Source organism: Sinohyriopsis cumingii, unplaced genomic scaffold (assembly GCF_028554795.1).
Source record: "Sinohyriopsis cumingii isolate HCF-2022 unplaced genomic scaffold, ASM2855479v2 utg000229l, whole genome shotgun sequence".
In the NCBI taxonomy this organism is placed as follows: Eukaryota; Metazoa; Mollusca; class Bivalvia; order Unionida; family Unionidae; genus Sinohyriopsis; species Sinohyriopsis cumingii.
In genome coordinates this window covers 4,117,832-4,142,560 of record NW_028315879.1, presented here as the reverse complement: position 1 = coordinate 4,142,560, position 24,729 = coordinate 4,117,832, and the positions used below count along the sequence as shown (strand labels likewise).

At 36.4% G+C, this 24,729-nt stretch overlaps 1 protein-coding gene across 2 annotated transcripts in view; it reads right to left on the bottom strand.

The window, feature by feature from the left end:
- The window catches only part of LOC149774463 (cadherin EGF LAG seven-pass G-type receptor 2-like), a 46,146-nt gene extending 21,940 nt beyond the window's left edge, over nt 1–24,206 (bottom strand). For both annotated transcript variants that reach the window (XM_089945183.1, XM_089945182.1), the window contains exons 1-9: nt 24,002–24,206; nt 15,179–15,337; nt 13,068–13,202; nt 12,617–12,739; nt 10,816–11,001; nt 9,816–10,009; nt 6,540–6,783; nt 4,546–5,038; nt 3,908–4,092 (exon numbers count right to left, since the gene is read on the bottom strand). In XM_089945183.1, the coding sequence (XP_089801309.1) occupies nt 3,908–4,092; nt 4,546–5,038; nt 6,540–6,783; nt 9,816–10,009; nt 10,816–11,001; nt 12,617–12,739; nt 13,068–13,110 (1,468 nt within the window). In that variant the 5' untranslated portion in view covers nt 13,111–13,202; nt 15,179–15,337; nt 24,002–24,206. The remainder of the gene's footprint in view (nt 1–3,907; nt 4,093–4,545; nt 5,039–6,539; nt 6,784–9,815; nt 10,010–10,815; nt 11,002–12,616; nt 12,740–13,067; nt 13,203–15,178; nt 15,338–24,001) is intronic.
- Between the last annotated feature and the right edge of the window lie 523 nt (nt 24,207–24,729).

Genomic DNA, 24,729 nt, shown 5'->3' with positions numbered 1-24,729 from the left:
ACAGGAGAAGAAAAGAAGAAGGGAAGAAAATGAGGAAAAAACGGTGAAGAAATTCAAAAAACAGAGAGACTAAATAAGGAGAAAGAAGAAGTCAATGAACTTTTAATTAAAGTGTTGTGTTGTGAATTGGATTGTAAAAAATGGATAAAAGAATACATGAATGATATAAGGTAAGTGTCTTTGAGTTTTGATTTTAAAATAAGAAGCTACACTCACGCACTCATACACAGACACGTACTATAAGGGTAAAATGGGTGGGGTTCTTTTTTGAGTTATTGGCAAATTGAAATTGTATTTCTTTTCGAGAAATGTGGGTGGCCCTGAAAAGGGCCTTTTTATTTTGGTGTAGGGGTGAGTTTAACCAATCAACTTTAACTGCCTTAAGCCTTTGCCACGGCCAAGTCCTACTTCTGATGATTGGGTTGAAATCACTAAGGGTGGTACGACAGGCTTAGTCACAGGGTTGGCGTGTTTAGCTCGGGAAGGTCGTATTCTCTTCGGTCGTAGTAAAGAAGTCTGATACATTTGTTTCAGACTTCTTAACTCCGCTAAAATGTCCAACAGTACCGTAGCCGTTTGATTTTCACCCTCTTGTTTCTTTGCTGCTACTTCTTCTTGCTGTTGTTGCTGTTGTTTTTTTCTTACCTCTTCTTGTTGCTGTTGCTGTTGCTGTAGGAGAAAAGCTTGTTCCGCTTCCTTTTGTCGTTGCATAAATTTCTCCAATTCTTCTTTCTGTCTCTGTCTAAAATTCTCCACTTGCGGTAATGAAGAAGGTAACGAAGGTTCCGGAACAAATTCTTGCGAGGTAAGAAAATCCACAAAATCCCAATGTACCTCTTCTGAAAGTAAGTCCGAGTTCCCTTGAGCGGTCTCCCCTGCTGGTGCACCCCAATGGATCGTTTTCTGAGTTTCCGTCATGTTGAATCACTGTCGCATAGATTGACTGCACATAAGCGCTAGCGAATCTATATAGACCAACTGACGTCACAGACTGCTCTCTTCGGATTGGATGCGAGCTGACTGAATTTTGTAACGCGTGTTCGGATTGGTGAATGAACTCAATCCGTTTCAATCCTACCTCTTCCTATAAATAAGCGCAGTTCAGTGCATTGATTCACTTGTTCTCGTCGCTTCAAGATGTGGACCGATGTGCAATCTTCTACGCTTGTGTCTTCCATGATGTTCCGGACGGACATGCTCATGTATGTCAGGTCCAAGTGGACTGTTGTTGATAGGACAGATACTAGTCAATGGATGAGGAGAGTTTACATAGAAAGACAAGGATGTCTCAAGAGGGTACTTGTGTATGGACCGGCAGTTAGAAGGAGTTTAAGAAGAAGAAGAAGATGTGACAGATGCCATCTATGTTAATATTAATATTAACATAAACCAAAAGGCCCTTTTCAGGGCCAGCCATATTTCTCGAAAAGAGATAGCCTTTCCAATGCCTACCCCTTTTTTAAAAAAATTTAAAAAAAAAAAAAAAAAAAAATCCCATGTTCAATTTCTCTTGACGCTATAAAGCCCCACCCTGTTTAAATTCCTTTGACGCTAAACCGTCCCACGATTTTTCTCCATGTTAATTTCCCTTGACGCTAATCTGACCCACGATTTTTCTCCATGTTAAATTTCCCTTGACGCTAATCTGACCCAAGGGTCTCTGTAATGCTAATTCCCATTGACGCTAATGTACCACACCTTACTACTCACATATATATATATATTTAGAGAGAGAGAGAGAGAGAGAGAGAGAGAGAGAGAGAGAGAGAGAGAGAATTATTAATATACACCAGACATAACGGAAATTGATATCCCTGGATTCTTTAGAAGAATGCTTGATAACAGTAGTCAGAATTAATATTTCAATACAGACAATATTATCATTCAGGTTAAAGACCCATCACCCAAAAATGATGTTACTCAGTCGGTGTTATATGCACTGGTGTGTTGCAGACACACTCGCATGACGACCTAGTAATTAATTCTTATGTATCTACGCAGTCATTCTGGATTCCTATGAAAGAAATCAAAGTATATAGAATTATTTATAGAGACTTATGAATATACACCAGACATATATATACGTCGTAACAAACGAAGCCTTTCCCCCGACTTGGTACAAAACACTTATATTGTTTAATTATTACATATCCCCCTTTTATTTTCACATTTAAAAAAAATATATAGTAAAAAAATAATAAGGCATTTTTCGTTTTAAAAAAATATTGTACAACCTTGTATGTATCCATGGCTAGGTCTAAAATCTACAGTGGAGTTTCGTCATCGGTCTGTCTGCATTGCAAATATAAAGATTAGCTTTGAAATGTTACAAATCTTGTACGGGACATATGAAAGAATAGAATCTGTGGTCACCGGCAAGTTTATATTTTTAAAACTTATTTCTCAAATGGAACATAGGTTTCTGACAAGTAAGAACACTTTTACTTACTCGCCACTTACTGAATAGTCAGACATTCCACTTCCAAACATATTGTAGGGTAAATTGTTACAGACTAATAGTTATTAAATACATTCAAGTTTATACAGAACGCTAACGTTTTTATATTCAGACTCACTATTCGTTTTAGTTTAAATTTAATTTTAAAAAAATTTGATGTATATTAAAGTTAAACTGATAATTAAAGCATATATTTTGAAACATATCGATTTAAGAAATCCCTTTCTGACATGCGGACTAGATTTTATATTATTCATTTGGTATAATTATCAAGTAAATTCTAAACAATATTGCAACAGTGTTTTTTTTTACTTTTATTTTTTTTTATTTTCTATTTCAAACAATTGCAAGAATCTAAAATGTAAATGATTACAGTTAGCTGTGTGACCCAGTATTGATGTAATTATTCTAAATGTCCTTCACAGTAAAAACAGCTCCTGTTATATGCGATACGTGTACCTTTATAAGGCAAATGTTATGCCAGTTTTATCCTCGGATTTGTTAAACAAATTCGATTTCTCTATAATTTTGATATTTAAGAAAATATAATTCGCCAGATTTTTTTGAAACGTTCAAGCTGAAATGGATTTAATCTATGTTTGGTATTTTAGATGATTTATATTGTGGAATGTGTGCGGATTTGTAACATAGCTTTAATAATTTTTCAGTTACATATCTACGATATCTGCAGTGTGAAAAGTTATAGTGATGTAGAGCAATGGGGCATCATGCCGCAGACGTGTAGCATCATATCCCACCCAGACACAATATCCTAACACTAAGCCAACTAGTCATATTACTACCCTCTTAGTATTGAGCGCCAAGCGAGGCAGCTGCTAGTACCATATTTATAAAATTTCGGTATGACTCGCCAGGGATTCGAACCCGCGACCTCCCCCATCCACTGCGTACTCTCTAACCACTAAGCCACCGGGGCGGTGAACATGGAGTAAAGGCTTGCTTCCAATGTGCGTCATTTCTGATTATGTCTTGAATCTTGACATGACTCTGAATACTTCTCACTTTGTCTGGATTTTTAAAACTTGAAATAAAAGATTTCATAGTCAAAGAACCCTCTCTCTCTCTCTCTCTCTCTCTCTCTCTCTCTCTGTGTGTGTGTGTGTGTGTGTGTATTTAAACCTATAAGAACGTCATAGCTTTAATTCCGTGTTAGAGAGCCTTTCTACCGCAGGTGAAAACATCGTTGAGTTACCATGCTTCCTTCTTTAACACTCAAATGTTTGCGTGGTTGAATTTCTAAAACCTAATCTCCAAACATTCTGATGAATAAACGCCTGCCTAGTATTTATCGCAAAAACAGAGAAACAAGAAACCTTACCAGAATAACTCTCAGCAATGTTTTTCTCTAAAGGTACAGGTGAGTAAAGAAACAAATGCGGATTCGGATTGTTCGCCTACCAGTGATAATGTAAGAATAGCTACGGGTACCTGTCGTGATACTTCTATTGGTCGGTTCTGGTTCACTGCGGTATTGTCTGTCATATCTTGATGCGTTGTCCTCATTGGTTCTTTCACTCTTGACACTCTTGACATCATTATCCTCGTCTTCATATACTGATATTACGTCATCCTCGTCACCACAAAGATTTTTAAAAGGGTTTGACTCTGCGCAGCTAAAACAATGAATTGATGCACAGGTGTAGAAACAGACGAACGTATATATATATATATATATATATATATATATATATATATATATATATATATATATATATATATAAAGAGACAGTGAGAGATTTCACTTATTGCCAAATCATTATCAAACTGTTAAGTGTACACCTTTATTTTGAGCTTGCATTAGTTGAGATCAAAGACAATTAACTGCCCACATATGACTAATGAAGCTTTACGCAGAATGCACCTTTCATTGAATGTCGCCAAGTCTGAGAGGGATACAGAGAGCCTAAAATATACCACATTTTGTTTTTTCAAAGGGAAGGTCGTAAAGGAAGCACGAAATATCTGCTGCCACACGACTGACTGAATGGTAAGAAAAAAGAATGAAAAAAAATAGATACAAACCAAACAAAAAGGAAGGATTAAATTTATAAAGGAGAGCTTCTCACCTTTTACTCCAGTTCAGTTTTGGCCACCCTGTGCGGTAAATACTAAATCCCAACCAGAATAAGTAACCGATGATAATGACACCGGTTATAGCACTCAACACGACCCAAGCAATGTTACGGTTATCTTTAAATATACTTTTATACTCTGGAGTCGTTGTTGACGAAGTAGTCGTCGTTTCTCCGGTAACAATATTCACAGTGGCTGAACTAGTTTTTCCACCGCCATCAGTAACTTTTGCTTTTATTGTTGCAGTAACTCCCGCGCCGAAAGTGCTGAGCGATGCTTTAGTTGTAATAACACCCGCTGAACTGATTTGGAAATAGTCGTTTCCCAACGAGGTTTGATCTAGGGAGTAGGTGATAGTGCCGTAAATCCCGAGATCGGCGTCTGTAGCAGTGACGGTACCAATAGTCGTGCCGACGGCAACGTCGTAAGTCGTGAAGAAACTGTAGGATGAGGCAGTGAAGGTTGGGTTGTTGTCGTTTATGTTATCTAGAAGTACATAATTATTCCGTGTTAATTGTGACCATGAACACAATCTTTACAAAACATGTTTCAAAACTCGACTTCGGCAAAGTATTATGTTGAGTGGTTATTTCTTCTCGGAACACATTTTCGCTTTTTCGATTGTACGATGCTTAACATTTGTTTCATTTAGTACTAAAGTCCGTGAAACACTTGATAACAAGATTAAAAATCACTTGTCGTGAACTTTTCAGTAAATATTCTGATTTCTAGGAATCATTATCTATCTCAAAGATTCATAAATGGAAAAATAAATGCAAATTGAAAATAACTTGCTACAGAATCGTTATTCTCTACTGTAGAGATAGTCGGTTGATTTCTTAACAGTGATCATTCATACTTTTAAAAGAAATAATGTTTATTTATTTGAAGGCCGTAACTCGCCCACCCCCCACCCCCAACAAAATAAATACGGGGAAATCTTTGTCTAAATTTAGTTTTCACTGAGCATAATTGTTCATTATATTAACCCGGTGAGGTGACTGGAATGGTAAAGACCTGAAACAGTCCCATGACTTTAACGATGTCAATCACCAAACCAGGTTAACAATGATTAACTACGGGTCCGGCTCAGTAAGACATATAACTCCGTGAACTATGTGATCACCGTTCTACATGTTCGGATTTCACGCCTGTTTGATGCGATATGCAATTAAGTGCCATATCATTGATCAAATTCAAGTTATGTGCTATAATATCTTACCTACTCCTTCTAGTCCAACTGACCGGTTTTCAAACTCGTTTTCTTTTAACTTTATTTGCTGTTGAAAAGTCAATGACAGTCAACAATGCTCTCTCTCTCTCTCTCTCTCTCTCTCTCTCTCAGGCCGTGCCTCGATTGATCAAATTATTCTACAATATCTTCTTTGGCAGTCACTGTATAAGACATTTTTTAAAATTACGAATGACTTCAGAAAGTCGATATGAAACTGTTCTTTAACAGTTTTTTTCTTTTCTTTCTGGATAAAATTATATCAGAACATCATGCGACAACTGCTAACCACAGAAACGATTTTCAGAAATAAACATAACCGTTCGATATGAATTTTCAGTAAACACACAAACTTCTCTTCCAAATATCATACCAACTACCACAGATGCAGGTATATTGTCAGGCTTTTGAGGCCGTATTTAACTATAATTTAGTGTGATTAACCCGCGGAAACATAATCTCGTATACATTTAATTGTTTGCTAACAAATAATAAAATGACTGAATGTATCGCTAGTTACTTATTACCCCAAAAAATAACGATTTTAATATTGAGGACCTTTTAAGGTTTCTTGATCCACACTTCCTATTACATGTCATCATAATCGCTTGGCAGAACAAATTCAAATAATTTGTGATAATTGCAAACCAGTTTCAATTATGCTGGCTGCAGTAAGTAATTATATTTCCATTTCAATTAAACTACAGTGTATATTCCACGCCTTTATATCCGTCATGAGTTCTCACTGATACTTACTGATGGTAATTGTTAGAGAAGCTGTCGCAGTAAGTCCTCCACTATCTGTGACCTTGACAGTACATATTACGCTCGTGGCCAGCACACCAGGGTCTACATCATAATCAATAGAAAGAGAGACTACACCTGTGGCACTGTTCATGGTGAAGCCCGGTGAACTTCCACAGTTCAAAGTGTAGGTTTTAGTATCACCAGAATCTGGGTCGCTTACGCCAAATGAAGGATTTGGCAAAACAGTTCCAGCCTGTAAGATAGAAATTTGTCAAATTGCTGTATATGTATGGTTGAGTTTTCTAGTGTAAAACACCGGTGGAGAATATCCTTTATCACATTCCTGATGTTGTCAATATATATGCTCAAAGCATTTTGAAATGTACAGTTTTCAGGAGAATTTTATTAACTTCCTTGGGTCTACCAGGTTCTCATATTACATATTAACCCAATAAACCATAACATATTCCGCCAGGAATCTTAAAATAGCATACATTTTCAAAGTTTTCGGAATTAGGAGATTAGCAGTTTTCTCGTGAACAAAAGAGAATTAGCAAACAAGTCAAAGTTGAAAACATCATTTTAGTGTTTGACCGGATGTCTGGAAGGTCAACGGACACGAATTTTGCGGTAGAAGCAAAGAAAGCTTGAAAGCACAAGGTATTTGCATCGATTTCATGTAATTCGTTGATACCAATATAATGATTTGCTTGATTTTAATTGTATATATTTACACGAATTTATTTGTTTAAATCCTTAGATCAATTCTCTTGATATCAGTGTAACTGTGCTGAGTTCATCTTTCTGAATTTGTACAATGATCTTTATATAAGTTTCACGAATTGTTTAAATTTATTGTCTTGATTGTTATAGGAATCTTAAGAATTTCATGCATTACTTTAGTTGATATGAATTACAAGAATCCGTTTGAATGCACCGATCTTAGATGATTTCATGTATGATAACGACTTAAATGTGTGTATTCGCTGAAAATAACGCAGTTAAATCATGTAATGAATTTAATTCATTCATTTGTGTAATTGAGACGAGAACGGAACTGTTATGTCTCGTGTATTTTTAATGGGAATCAGTGATGAAATAGCCATTAGGAAGTACATTAAGCTTGTGAAACTAGGTTATTTTATTGTCTGCCATATTTAGCGTGACCAGATAGACTTTGATATTTGTTTGAATTCCGGTAGAGCAATACCTGACATAATGTTGTTTTTGTTGTTGTTGTTGTTGTTAACGCCATTTTTCAGCACACGATAGGCCATACATGGCGGCCGGTATTAATGGTGGAGGGAGAACCCGGAAAAAAACCCAGAAAGAACCTTCGACCCACTCTGACATAATGAGAGCGGAGTAATGATCTCCTAGAAAAATAACTGACAGAAGATTTAGGTTGCTTCTGTTTATTTTGAAAGGGTAAATAGCTCCACGTATGTATCCACGGAAGTATCCACGAACGTATCAGCTGAAGTATCCACTGACATATCCACGTACATACATGTCCAAGATCTACTTATTTACGTATCCACCTACCCACACAGAGTCTGAGAGGCGAGAGTGTAGGGAGGATGGAAAAGGAAAATAGCGAAAGGACCGAGAAGAACCACCATACTGAACTTGGAGTGGACCGAAATAAGCATATTATGAAGTTGTACAAGACAATGACTTCGATCGATCACTCGATTATATGATGAGCTAATTCTATCATTTAAAAGAGATCGGCTATTTAAAGAAATATATTTGTTTTTGAAATTCGGTGAGGGATATTTTAAGGGTATCTTCCTAATGTAACGTATTATCCCAGTTGTTTATGTAATTGATTTTTTTCTCATGTACGAGGGCTCGTGTGATTATGTTCTATATATCTGCACAGATCTATATTTATTCCATCTATAATTTCACACTTTATTTTAATATTTACTCGATCAGAGCAACAATACCCAGGGCGATCACCCTCTACATGACGATAGCCAAATAAAGCGGACACATTGTAAGAAGTTACAAGCTCGCAACACCACCACCAGTAGCAACCGTTACTATCATCATATGAAATTAAACTCTTAAGTGAGAGTGTTTCCCTTCAGTATTGTCTCTGTTACTCATCTGTCCGGCTGTTGTTACTCTTCTCGTACTTCCGGTGCCATTGACTACATGCACTCCTTGCACTTTCGGATCGGTTCTTCCGACACTTCCGGTACTCTTTCCTCGTTTCCTCCGGCACTGCGTCTCCAGACAAATTGTTTACGTCACAATAGACCTTCCACGTGCTCTCCACGTGTATTCCCTCTATCGGATCCTCGAATGTCACCTCTACACCCACTAGGAAAGCTTCTTCAAGAAGCCTTTGTCCGCAAATCGAAACTAGAAATTTCCCTAAAATTCCTTCCTGGCTTTTAACGAACCCTCAACTTCGTCACTTGGAGTACAGTCTAATGCCTCTTTACTGCTCTATGATCTACCGATGGCGACATTCAAACGTGTAATCACGTGAGAATGGACGTCGTCCAGACAAATTACTTATTTAGACTCCGCCCTAGAATCGAATCTCTCAGTTTCGATTGGACATGGTCTGGTCTCTTTGAAAACTGCCACTGAGTAATTTAGCATTTACCTGTTTCCTATCCCCCAAAAGCTCGAACTTGCTCCAAGCCGGTCATGACATCACTGACTGAGTGCAAAACAAACAAAGGCGTCTTTGCCTGATCGTATCAATTTAAATACAAACGGGTCGTTGCGTAATAGTTTAACAACATACATACAGTTTCTCTGTATCCAGAATCAGTTTAAAGTCATAATCTTACATATAACTCATTGTCATTATCCTAGGTGCTCTTTCGTACGAATTAACTATTAGAAGAAATATATATATATATATGTATATATATATATATATATATATATATATATATATATATATATATATATATATATATATATATATATATAGCCATGAAGCATCAGCAAATTGTCCCCACAACCTGACATATAGCGCTAAAAATTGGCGTTAAATCCAAAAACAACAGTAACAAGTTTCCATCAGTTGTTCTCTTCATCTGAATCAATGTTGAGAAATGTAACCGAATCGTGTGGTCATGACGTAATTGAAAAACGCGGTCTTTCCAGAACAGTAAGTTAATGACAGTGCAGCAAAATACGAGACAAGACGATACATATTTACACATGCAAGCAAGCACACAAACACAAAATATAAATGTCAGATCATGAAACAGGGGCAACCAAGAAATGTTATTCAATATTCTTTTCTTTACTAACCGCTGATTCGTTATAGGATATGCTGTAGCTGGGTTGGTTGAAGGTTGGAGCTTCGTTTACATTGGAGATGGCAATCGTCAGGCTTTCAGAATCTGTGGTGGTTCCGTCGCTAACCGTAATGGTAAACGTGAAAGAGGATGTGGCAAGCGTTTCGTAGTTAATCGCATTGGTTGCAGACGTTGTTATAACCCCGGCTATAAAAAACAATTAAATCAGTAAATACAAATTTGAAGGAAAGAAAGATGAACGAAAAGGTTAAACCATGTAGATAACCCAATAAATAAACAATGATCATAATAAAGTTTTGTTATTTGCAATATAAAACATGTTCCTTTTAGCCAGAAGAGTTTAATATGTTGTTATAAGGGATATACGTTCAAGATGAATAACGTAAATTGATTGTATGTTTCTTTAGGAAACAGCAAACATTCCTGATAAATATCATACTGATTACTTTATATTGAGTGGTTTCTATAAAGTCGCTAATATATTTATTTTGTACATGAGAGTGGCAACGTACAAATTAAAGTAATTATTTTACCTCAGTCGTTGATAAGGCATTTCGAAAAACTTTTGTGTCTGCCTTGTGCATCTGGCGTTGTCGCCTCGCCCAATAAAACAAAATGACAAGATATCAAACTGACAACATCAAGGAGACGAAACGAGATAGCGGCAGATTCCTGTTATCGTTTCGCAACTATATTTGATCTCGTCTTATCGCTAGTTTATTGCGACCAGGATGAATAGTGTCGCTTTGTCCATTGATCTTGAAATGACTCTAAAACGTGCGATATTCCAAATCAGCCACTAAAGAAAGCACTTACATTAAGTTTAAATGAAGTTTACACACACACACACACACACACACACACACACAAATACACACACACACACATGTGATGAGAACCTTGTCCGGAAAGTAACTTACAAATACGAGACAGAGACATGAAGATCCAAACGTAAAACAAACGTTCACAAAGTGAACAACTGCTGCACGTACTTGCACTGTTAAGAGTAAAATAAGACATTCCTGTTCCAGGTGATGACGTCATCGTCCAAGTGTGAGTGTCAGGATCAAGGTCCGTTACGCTGACGGTATATACTGTACTTCCCAGGGCTGTGTTTTCTGCTACAGATAAAGGTGAACCCAGGGGAAGATTATTGATGACCGGATTGTTATTTATACCTGAAAAAGTAACGCATGAACAATTTTTTTCTAATCGTCGTAGTTTCATTTCTAAAATACCGTTATCGATTTGAATCTGCTGATAAATAGATTTCAAAAAGGTACCGATATTATTTTTATACATAATTTTTGGGTATGTTGCATTATTCACGTAGCCACTATGGAGAAATCGAACAAAATCAATTGTTCCTATTTCGAGCAGTGACAGATTTGTCTATTGTTTTTATTTATATTGCTCTTTTAATATGCAAATTAAAAAATAAAATTGAGCTTACAGTTAAAGTTTTTTTTGCTTATCTTAAATGTGAGTTGTCGTGTTCTATTATTCATTATAAATGTAATCGGGCATTGTTAATGTTCACAGCGTCTTCTAGCTTTACAAACTTGATGTGCCTCATTTCAGTTTCGCGTTTATTTTCCACTTTTCCCCCTATTGCTGACAACTGCGTTACACTTGTGGTGTTCCCGAGACCACAGATAACTGTGACCATCCATCTTAGTGAAAGTACGTAATCTCTAGATTCCGCACAATAACATTAGCCTGCAAATTTAGTCCGGGTACCAACGATGTTATTCCCCCAGACCCTGGCAGTTTGTGTTTCCGTTGCATAGCGATAATAGTCGAAGAGAACTGGTTAGTTCAGATGCAGACTGCTCTGCAGATGACAGTTCTATTTAACTTGAAGCGACATTGCGACGAAAATTGATTTCATGCGTTTTCTCGAAGAAACGCATTCTTTTTTTTTTGTTACAGCTATTTAAATCGGTTTCGCAACAAAGTAATGGAAACTATAGAAAATACAAGCTCTGTGCTTGTAACATGATGCTGTAACACTAACCGGTACTGATCACTTCCATCCGTTTTAGTCAACAATTCAATACGATTTTGGTTCCATAGTTGCACGGTCTTTGCATTCTTTACCTATATTATAGTAGTGCAGTTTGGTTCTTATGGTGCATGTGGTACTGATATAAAATCTGGTTCCTTAATTTAGAGTTTGTGCTTATTATCAAAGCATTAGAGAACTAAATTACAAATCCATCAGGCAACAGACAAGAGAGCCTCTGTCATCCGCCCCGCCAATCCTCATCCTTTGCTGTCGCGTTCTAGACAATGACTTCATTGTAAACTTTGACCATATCAAGATATCTCAATCCAGTCGTTTTTATTACGTCATTGATTTAAACAAGATTTGAGGATTAATAGCAACGAAGGCAATACAATTGCAGGTATTTAATTGCTAGTTGAAACGTCGTCGATCGTTATTTTCAACTCGTATTCCTTTAATAAGGATCCATTTTTGTACATCTAACCAGAATAAGTTTTTGCACAACAAAAAAAACAAAAACAAAACAACAATAACAACAAACCACAACAACAAATTCCTTGTAAATCTGGGAAGCAACATAAGATTACTTTTGGCTCTTTTTCAGCGTTTGGGGATTTACATTAGAAATCTACATATATGTTCTGGTTGTCGGATTGTCTCGCTGTTCAACGTTATCCGATTGATACCTGAATCAAAAAGATCTACACTACTAACAAGATGAGGGAACTCGTACGAATATACAACACTCTGATAAGAGTTGGTGGTTACTTCCATTACAAAATTACCTGTTATAGTGACTGTTAACACCTTCGGTCCAACCGTGTTTTTCCCGTCACTAACTGTGATGCTGAGATCATAGCCGGTGGTTGTGTGCCCTGTTAGGGTTGTATTAAGTTGGATTAGTCCCGCTAAAGAAAGAAATAAAATAAAACATTGGATGTAACTTGACAAATTAGATCCTTTGGAACTTAACATTAACCTATCCGTCAATACCTTTTTCCATTCAGTCATTCAACAGTCAACACACACACACACACACACACGCACGCACGCACGCACGCACACACACGCACGCACGCACGCATGCATACATACATACATACATACATACATACATATTAATTTAGTTTATACTCCATTCGTAGAGAATTGCGATAAAAAAAATTATATATTTATTCGGAATTTGAAATCAGGTTTCATCACATAATTGTTTTTAAAAAGGCATAATGTACTTACAAGCATAAATAATGAAAATGCAGGGGGAAGGGCTACACGTCATGCTGTACGAAAGCTGGTCGTTTTCCGGATCGGTTGAGATAACGTTGAACACGGTGGTTCCGGAAGTAGAAGATGTTGAAATACTAACAGAACCTGAATAAACATAATAGTAATAATAATAATAACGGTAATAACAAAAAACAACAGCAACAGGTCGGTGATTCTCACAGGTGTTATACCAAGTTCTTCCGCCACCAAGAATGATAATTATTACTTTTGCTGCTAATGCAGCATCAACAAATGTAATACCTGATTCACCAAGTGCGAATCTAAAAGGAGTTTAAATGTTACATAATAATGTACGTTCGCCTGATCTTTGATCGTACTTCAATCCGGCAGTAGGAAAAATTAATGATTACTCTTAAAGACCTACCTAACGTGTTTTGTTCATTGGGGCCTATGGTGGATCAACAATTAACAAAAGTATGCACATTTTTCTGACTTGTACAACAAAACTTCGTTCATATCAGCATTATTAGCGTAAGTAATTTTTACACTGACTGTTGTTTGACTTAAGAATTACACATGATACTAGACTACAATGAACAGGGAATAGATCTGCAAATCTTAAACAAGGAAGGCATTTAGAGATAAAGAGTAATGAAAATGTTGATGTGCACGCAATGTATAGTTATGTCTCTATTCTGATGCACAAACAGTTAAAATCTATTATTGTCTGGAGTCCCAGCTAGTAAATGCACATTAAATAACCTACATTATATGTATTGTTGCACACTGCGCAAAGACAAAGTTTGGACTAGATTTGGTTGAAGCAGAATGCAAAAAGTCTCTGTTGATTTTATTGCCATTATCTTCCCACCCATCGTTTACAACACGACTTACATCTGTCCGTGTTTTGCAAGAGAGAACGGTGAAGATCTAAGAGACATTGACGATAAATTAGGTAATAATAGCTAGAATTACATGGCAATTGTTCCACTGAATGTATTGCACAACTTTTGTGATATATTAAGAATTAATTTATCTCATACAGAAGCATATTCTTTAAAATAGTCGCTCATATGTTTCGGAACGTCTAAATCTACCTCTAAAATTTCTGTAGTAGACACTCCAAGACGTAATTTCTTTAGGTCCTTCGATTCGTTGTATAAGGTCTTTGTCAGCCATGTCCATGTTTCGTACAGGCATTGGTTGAAACATAAAACCCTACTGCCTTCATCATAGTGTATCATATTTTGCATCGTTCCTTGTTTGAATGTGACCGTCAGGTAAATAATATTCAATGTCCACATTATACTCTGGGTTTGGTTTGGTAAATCTAATAAGTCACACTTACTCCTCCGCTGGTTTCTGGTTCCAGATTCAGTAATTAAAATACATCCTTATTAGACCCGAGTTATGTTCAAACAGGCATCGTGAACTAGTCCTGGTGCATCAAAATAATGTGCTGAACGAGGTTTATAGTTATTAATACACACGTGTCAATTCGTTCAAAAATGCATACGTTAAAATATCTTTCTTTACGCATTAATCGTGACGATCACCAATGTAATTTAATTTGAAATGTTTCGCAATATTTAAAATGCATTATCGATTCTCTTCTTTCATGCCCGATTGAGTTGTCTTTATATTCCTCAAAAATTTAAGTTCCATTCTTTTATTTTGCTTCATAAGTCGGATTGATTGTTTATACCGTTCGCTTCTGATAAGCTAAAGTATTTTTGTTTCTGTAAATTTATCATCATTTAGAATTTGAGCAAGATGACCAGGTAGTTAACGGATATGTATAAATTGAATCACACTTTAGATTTGCAGGATCTATATTTGTTCTAGTTAGATAATCGTGATTCATTCATTTCTAGTAACCGAGCGAACTATTGTTACAAAAATGTTACGCAACATCAGTTCTAAAAGGTGTTTCGATGATAGCAGCTATAAAATAATATGGAACTCATGTCAATTTAGAATACTGTGTCCGCAAAATCTTTATTGAAATATATGCGCTATCATATTGCATTAAAGGATCATACAATAATGTCGTGTGTTACCTCCCTTTTCGATACATGTCTGTCTGGCATGGAGTGCAGTTATGGAGAATACTGACTTACTTGCAAGATTGGTGATTACAGGCGGAGAGTTCTTGATTAAATAAACTGTAAAAATTTTTGAAGTGGGGTTGGTTCCGTCCGTGCATGTTATTGTCAATGCATAAGTGCTCCTCGTGTTATAACTGAGGTTTGGGAGGCTCTGTACGTATATTCCATATTCTACAAAAAAAGGAATATTGTAAATGCATTTTTGCGTGAATTTGAATGATCGGGTTATGCAGAAACAAATGTCATTATCTTAAATAACTGAGCTCGTGGAAATTCTACTAATGAGAACGGGAATTGTCTTCGTAGCTGGATCGTTGATAGTGGGGTGTTTAAACTCCTTGTATGTAGCTAGCATTAAATCCTCCAAAATTGGTATACCGCTAATCCAATCATTTGGATAGTATATGCTAATTTAACACGCATACGTACGTACACACATACAAACAAAACTTTGTTATTTTTTGCATTGCAAAGTTCCAAAATTATCTTGACCGCTACAGAATTATAAATTTGTTGTAAAATAGGCCTTTTTTCAGCATACTGGATAATCATTCATATGAAATATTTGAATTCTATGATTTGATGCTGAACAAAGATCCGTTACAATATGTGTGTGATGGATTTGGATTTTTATCGTATCTTTAACAATTTTTCAGTCATATCGATACGATGTCTGCAGTGTGACATTTTAAAGTGATGTCTAGCACTTGGGCATTATGCCGCAAAAATGTAGTCACATTATCCTGACACCAGGCCGACCAGTCATAACACTAACCACTTAATGCTGAGCGCCAAGCTATTAGTACCATTTTTTGTACGTTTTTGGTATGACTCGACTGGGAATCGAACCCGCAACCTCCCGCATCAGAGGCGGACGCTCTAACCGCTAGATCACCGGATCAGTCACATCACAATATATATATATATATATATATATATATATATATATATATATATATATATATATATATATATATATATATATATATATATATATATATAAGATTTAATTGCACTATTAACTATAAATGGTGATATAGCGTCAAAAATGATTACGGCGTAAAGGGGAATTTAACAGAAATTTAAAAAACATTGAGGTGAGGTGCTGAGTAGGACGGCTTTGGATCAAAGAGAAAATTTAATGCGAGATATACATAGTTTGAAACAAATCCTTTAGATGCTGTAATGCATATTTTTATTTGCTTTTCTTCGTTTCGGTTACACAAATTGCAGTATGGCGTGTTGGGGGAAACGTCATCAGACTAACACGATGGGACTATATTGGGATGATTGAACACGGATGTAACTGACAAGTACCAATGCTGACCAAACTCACACATACTAGCCAACACACAGTCTTACTGACCAAGACCTACTTTTACTTTACCTACACCTACACAAGGCAACCACTGTTATTGATCAACACCACCTAATTTACTCACCAGCAAGCGTTGCAGTAGTGATGTAAAAGAGTCACAATTTGCTGTCACATCGACTACCAATGAGACACCAGAAGGTGTAGCAACTACTACTACTACCATATCAGCAGCTATGGGACCCAAACTTAGAGAAATTTTAAGGTAATTGAAGCTGCTGTGTACATTCTGTAGCCCATTATCCATGTTTGTGATATACATACCATATATTTATTTTAATTTTATCTCAAAAGGATAATCTTAAGTCACTCCACTAGTCTTGCAGAATGTGTATTTTCGAATCACTCTCTGTAAATCTCTGACCATCTAACCAGAAGAGTGATCTTTCGTGGCACTTTCATGTTAACAGGTTGAATATGGAAAAAAAGATAAGGGTTATATCGTAGTACTAGTAGATTATATATATATATATATATATATATATATATATATATATATATATATATATATATATATATATATATATATATATATATATATATATAATTTCACCCTCATGAAAAGATCACACTTTTCCCGGGACAATTCAAAACGCCAGAGCAATGACGACGTGATGTTCCACTTCAGACATTGCAAGAAGTTTTGGCACAAGTTCACCTTGGCAATGTTGAAGAGGAAATGGGAAAGGAATGCTCCATATTTTTATAAGTATCATTCTCTTCCTCCCCAAGACTGAGAGAGTCAGAAACATCCAAAAAAGACAATCGTTCGGCAGCCCCTGAGGATTATTCCACCGTCAACCCACCAACACTGTGACTTGCCGAAACTTCAGAGCTATTGCTTGCGTTTTTACATGGTCAGATTTAAAGAATTCATGTCCCATGTCTGGAAAGAGGAAGCGGCTGCATTTATTGTGGATTTATTAGAGTCTCCCTGCTAGATGATTGAAACTACAGTGCCGAACTGAAGCTCAAGGTCTTTTACAACTTTGTATCACTCTTTCCAGTTTGAAACCCTCTTTTTGCATCGAACTTAGCATACCTGATGAGCTGTGGATCAACTCCCGAGTATCTAAAGAAGCATCATTACGAAAGAAAACGACCAAGAACGTATGTTTTTAGCCAATGAAGCGAAAACTGTAAAACTATCATGGACTAATACTAGACAATCGTACAATATTATAGATCTATGAGGGGAAAGGCTTACTTCATGTGAAACCAAAATTTCAATAAGTGCTATCCCCTCCCAATACATTGAAAATTTGCACTCAAGTTGTTGGTGGATATCTCGTGTTGTCTGGACTAATTTCTTCGTACGAAATATACGTCCAAGCCTATAATTGCCCAAATAATTTCCATTCTATTCGCAGTATCAAGCGATTAATCAGATACAGTTACTACTGTGACAAATGCTTCCACTGATATAGTGATCAGGAATAACGATTTTGTCTTCGTGAGACAAGTCGAATTATTGAATCAACAGAAGGAAAAAGAAACAGTAAAACTATTTTCAAAATACGGGGATTCACGTTCCCGACTTGTGCATTGCTCATTACGTTTGCCATTAATATAATTCGAAAACTTTATTGTATCACTGGGTAGACGTGAAAAAGTTATTTAGTGGGTAGCAAACCCTTTCTGATTTCCCTTATTGGGTTCTAAAACTGACTGACGACGACTGGAATGAAGATTACTAGAACCGCAACGAGAGTTGTCATTAGTACATTACATACATTGCTTACATGAGTTCAGAATATGGCGGACAATTTCATTAAAAATATTTTTTAGATCAAGGAATCTAATTTCCACATTTTACCATGGTTATGGCTGTGAGCAGAATGCTGAAAACATTTGGAATAACGAAATGGCTAAAGGCTATATTCCTCGCTCTTTCAATATCAAAGAAAATCAGCACGTTGATCTGTCACATTTGCCTAATATCTATTAACAGAACCTCATTGGTATGCAAAAAGAACAACGGTAAGTTTATGCATCTGGGCACCAAGCCCACTCATCAGATAGTGCTGATTTGCAAGAGGAAATGTAACAATCTCGTCGGTCCAATATACGACGTTATCGTGGACAAGTCTGACATTTGTTTGGTGAACACGTAAGTGTTGACCCTTGAAGGAGATTCAGCCATTGCCAAAGGTTATAGATTAGTCTAAGGAAAATAGTTCTTCCTGCGATGTCAGGGTCGAGAAAAAAAAAAAAACAAGCAACCGCATCAAGCTCTTGAATGTATCTGCTCGGAATACGTGGAACCCGACAAAGAAAGACGAGGGTTTGCTAAAGCCATGATCGATCATTTAAAGGGACAATTCGCTCAAAGTCTAATGTTGCTCAATTCAATACTTTCATCTTTTCGACGATACAATATACTAAGAGAACAAACTGAAATCGTACAGGAATATTTGATGAATGACAAACACGTCATGAAGTTTGTTTCAGCGAACGAGTTTGGTAATGTCATCATCGGTCTTTAAATGACAGCCAATGCACGGTAACGACCGTACTCGGTCTTAGAACCTTTAGAAATTCGTGTCCTTTACTTCGACATAAATGTATGTGCATGGATCGATCTGGATGCTATCATGTTGACATTTGATCAAACCTTTGTACTGGAGAATGGTCACTGTTTAGAAATCAAGTATATTTACATAACCAAGAGTGCTGTATCCTGCGTCCAGAGTGATTCTGTACAATCTAGCTCAACTATAGAAAGGAGTGCCGTCCGTAAGCCACTCTATGGATGTAATCTATTCACTCATGTTACTGTTAGCACCACATGTACATCGAGGACCACGAATAAAACAAGAATACACCTTTACCGTCGCTTGCAATGGTTATGGTATTGTGATCCTGACAGTCGATTCAACACGTTCAAGGTGAAATAGATAACATATCTGGAAGGTACCAATGTCTAGCGAGGGCAGGATTTAAATACAAGAGACGAAGGTACCAAGTGCATTGTTTCAGTTGTGGTGTGCTTCAAACATACCAGATGGTCTCTGGTTTATCTTTGTTTTAACTCTGTTGGTCCAAATTTGTATCCCCATTAATACATTAGAGGAGAATAGTGATCTTAGTTTACCTTCTGAGTTACGAGAATTCTTTTAAAAATACTTTGTACAGAGCTACGTGTTATGTAAAATACAATGTCATTTTCGATGGCATGCACGTTTTAATCGTTTGTATCTGAATGCAATAACAAGGCAGTTTGGTTTGAAACAATATTAAAATGGCCAGGTAATGATTAACTGTTGACAGGTTATTAAACATGTCATGATACGACTTCTGCAATCGGTATCGTATAACATTATTTTGGAGGAAGTGAACAAAAGTAATTAAGTCTTAAAATGTTTAAAAGACCATTCTCGATTAACTTATTACGCAAGACAACACGTCTCCTTTGAATATTGGACACTGTGTCTTAGGCCGGTGATTGAATTTCTTGGATTTCCTTTCCCGGCTGATTCTCTGTTAAATGTATGGGCGCTTCATGCAAAGACGTGACATCTAAAACATGTATGTGCACGAGAAACTCGTTTTCTGAAAGTTATAAGATTCATATTTAACCCATATTTACCACAGTGTGTAGGAGAGACTCGTCACCTTTTAACTACCTATCATACTTACCAATTATTTTCTGTGGGTAGGGATTTACACAGATTTACCACATGAAGGACGTACGTGACAAGAAAATGTATTGGATTTGACTCTTGTAAAGAAGTCACTGGCTATGCCTAAGACTTGCTGGACCGAAACCAAGACATCAAAATTAACTGTTTGTTTTTGTAAAATATTGACTTATTTATTACGATCTGAAGAAAATATTTTTTTTTCTATACAAACGCGGGACGTATCTGAAATTGTGAAACACAACGTTTTATTACAGCATAAATTAGTGGCTGATCGAAGACTTGATACCAAACATCCTTTGTTGACGGGTGACCCATCTGAGACAACAACTATCGAAATATGAAGAATAAACAGTATTTGACATTATTTAGTGACGACTGAATGAAGTTGTTTATCAATAATGCATTATGGTGTTTCACAGCACAATTATCTTGTAAAGCGTAAAATTTTGAAAAAAGTATTGAACCTTAAAGTTGGGTGCATTGAGCATTAAAATTTTATCACAGTTAAGCCAGAAAATTCTTCGTGACGGGTCATTTCGACCTTTCTTCTACCCACCCCCCCCCCCCCCATGTCAGTGTTAAACTTGAAAGAAAAGCATCTGCGACTCATTGGGATTTGACTGGGGGCTTTGCAACGTTGTCCCGAGAAAGTAAACATTTGAGCTACCAACCATAACCGCTTGATAGAAACCCATGTCAAGTAGTCATTTTCAAAGGGAAGTTGATATGCAACGTAGTTCAGAGATTCAAGGCTGTCCAAAATCTGACGAAAGAAATTATTATATTGGGTAAAATTTAGGAACCGTTGCGTACGATTGGTAAATTAAGGCGTACACTTTGGAAGTAATGAGAGTTTAAAGTGACGACCTTGGTCGAAATTCTTTTCTCCGAAAATTCCTGAGAGTGGAGACGTTTGGCCGCTTTGGAAGCCTAAAAGAATAGTGCTTTCCTCGTTAAACAAGAAACGGGGACCAGGTGGCTGTCTTGTAAGAAATGACCGGGTTTAGTGCTTGGGTGCACAATTTCTGAAAGAGAACAGCAGTAATACGCAATTTTAATTTTTCACGCAAGTTTCTATTTTTTTATTGTTTTATGCAAATGTGTCTGATATGACTAGGATCCAAATTATGTATCATTTATTCAATTCCATGGAAATATGTTGATGCTAGAGTTGTTATGCAGTTTATCTCTTTAATTTTACAGTTACTAGTTCATTGATAGAATTGACGGACTGCATGCGATACAAATTTTTATATGTGTAGGATTCATAGGGTTACGTGAAATAATTTCCTTTGTCTGTTAGGACGATACTGATTATCGTGAGTTAACGATAATCGTATGTTTATATCCGATTTTTTAATGTTTAAATAATCTTGTGGGTTACGGATTGCTTTGAGCTAGAAATTTGTGAATTTTATGCAATAGTAATCGAGCATGTGGTAGCGTAGGTAAAGAGATACAGTAATGTTAGATACACACGTGTTAATTTTAGGTCGGTCGCTGTGAAGCCAGAGTGATGATCTATCGAATTAGGTCAGAATTTATGCAGTGTTTGGATAGACAGTTATGCTTCTGAGTAACGTAAGTGAGGAAATTTTATGTACGCATAGAAAGTGATCCGTATAGAGAATTAGGGGTAATTTTGTCGTTTAATAAACGGCTTTCTGGGAGAGACGGGACAATCCGAAGACGGAAGTCTGGAAAGAGATGTTGTTTTCAGAATAAAAGACTAGGAAGTCCAGAAAGAGATGAAGCGTTCAGAATAGGAAGACTAGAGAAAATAGGTAGACGTGTGTCGGGGTCAAGAGAGGAAGGTAATGCAATCAGTCGTGGATATTGCGCTCTTTTCACCACTTGTTATTATGATGAAATAAATCCAAATTAGACACTGATATTTAATTCTGTTGACATACATTAGGTTGAATTGGAGTTGCCGCTATTAATTATTGATTAAATTTTGTTATTTTTCTTGTCTAAGGGGGCTCGTGTTGCACTATTTCTTCCCAATATCCCTTCTCAGCTCTCTGTTGATGTTCTATCTATCCACTTACACCGAGTCATAAAATTGAGGGAGGTTATCCCCTAGATAATGCCAGCCAAATCCAATTAAGAGTCCAACAAATGCTGAGGGGAAAGAGGGCAATAACACTTGGGTATGGAACTGGAATATTCGTAACAGCAATATATGTAGCCAGAACAGTCGCTGATCCTTCAAGGATACAATTGGAAGTTGGATGATGATGCTTCCAATTATATGACCTATGTCCCCAACAGGAGATGGACCACAGAAAACTACAACCAGAGTTGCCACTGCCTATCAGTAAGATTTACGATCCGGAACAAACCGAAACAGTCCTTCCTATGATCACGCTGATCTCTCAGAACATAGGTACTACCCAATCATTGCCAAAACAAATTTTGTGTTTTATATTTTGTGTTCTTGTTGTTTTGATTTTGCCTACTGTTGTGTCTACTAAGCTTAAACCCCCTCTACCTCCAATCTTCCGGCCTGTTCATTTCTAATGGTATATATGTATGATATTATGCTTGCAGACAAACTTTATTATCATCTTGTCTCCTTACATTCCAACAGTTTATTTTTGGTTTGTGAAGTTGTATTTTGTCTGCTGTAGGTGTTTCTTATTTCTTACGCTACCTTTTAGCTTCTCCTTCCACATTTAGTGCTGGTTAGTAGCTGCGGGTGTTGACTGGTGTTGGTCAGTAGAAGTGTGTGTTAGTTCGTAGTACTGTGTGTTAACCAGTTAATGTGGCTGGTGATCAGACATAAACAGTGTTGATCAATCATATATATTTTCAATCCTCTTTCACCACAAATAGTCACATCAATGTTAATCCCATTGACGTTTTTAACATTGCATATCCCCTTAATGCCATATTGTCAGTTTTATACCCAAAATAAAAATTAAATAAATAAATGGCGTCAAGGAAAAATGGCTAAATCAAAGGACAGTTTTCATATTGCATCTTATTTCCATACCGATTCCCTAATGTTAAAGCTAGGTACTAATATTAAATTCATCATGACGTCCTATGGCCATACAAGGGTTGAACCTATGGACTAAAATTGATTTTCTCTTTAACGCTATTATGCCATATTTCGATATGGAGGTGCTCGGTCAAGTTCTCTTTGATGCTATGTTGCCATTTAAGATGCTATATTGCCATCCATGACTACTTAAAATGATGCGACCATAGCGAAGACATTCATAAGCCTTTAATGGACATATGACCTGCATAAGGCAACGTTCTCCATGGCAGGCTGTTCGTACATCCAGTGATGATCCTAATATTCATTTGGTTATTGAGTTGATGACCCTGGTAGGTGGATATTTTCTTTCCCGCTTGCGATTTTTTGAAACACAGATATTATTTATCTAAAAATTATGCAGTAGTTTATTGACACAATCAATAGAATAATTCGAAAATTGCATCAACAAATATTGACTGAGCTGATTGATTTAACAATAAAAGAACTATTCAGTTATATAGCAGACTATGACGCCAATAGCCATCCAGAGTTTACAATTGACGAACATCGTGTTTTTACATTTAATTTATTTTAGAGTCGACTGATTTATATATAACTTACCAAAGTCTGGAATTCTCAATATCGGTGTCAAATATCCTTTGAAACCTAGAAGGAAGCTATCGATATTGCATTTGAATGTACGGCAACATTGCTTGGTATGCGCTATCCGACCCCCAGAATTTGGATAAATTAATTATATTACAGTAGCTTTCTCCCAATTTCCCATAGTTCCTACACCTCTCTCTCTCTCTCTCTCCTTTCCTTACTTGTTGTGCCTGATATATATTTTACTAGAAACGGAACGCTTGTTGTTGTCAAAGAACACGTTACGGTGTTCCCCTGTGGATCAGTCACATTGATGGTGTGAAGCAAGGTCTCGGCAGACGTATCTTCAGAAAGGTCATACGTGGCGGGAAGACTATAAATGACCGGTGCCTGTAAAAATCAATAAATCAACAATATACTTAATTTCAATTACTGCTTATGAGATAACGGCATATCTGATATTGAATCAGTATAGGTTATTGTTATTATTACTATTATTGTTATTATTATTATTATTATTATTATTATTATTATTATTATTAATTTTTATTATTATTGCTGTTGTTGTTGTTGCTTGTGGGTCTCTTTACCAATATAAACAATGCAAGCATATATTTTTTACATTGACAAACACCGTCACAACCATAGTTACTACCACCATGGCGACCAAACTGCCATCATTATCATCGTCATTTTCATCATCATCATCATCATAAAAGAGAGGTGCGCCACTTCCATATCATCGGCATAGGTAACATCAACATTATGAGCTGATATATTATGCAACGACAATTGTTTTGCTGGTTCTTTTTAGTCTAAGTGTTTATTAATCAAGGCTTTTATCTTGTAGATAACAACAGCAGTCATCAGTACGTTGATTTGCTTTGGATGAAAGTATCTTTTTTTCCATCATCAACATTGTCCAGGTTCAACTTACTGAAAATGACAA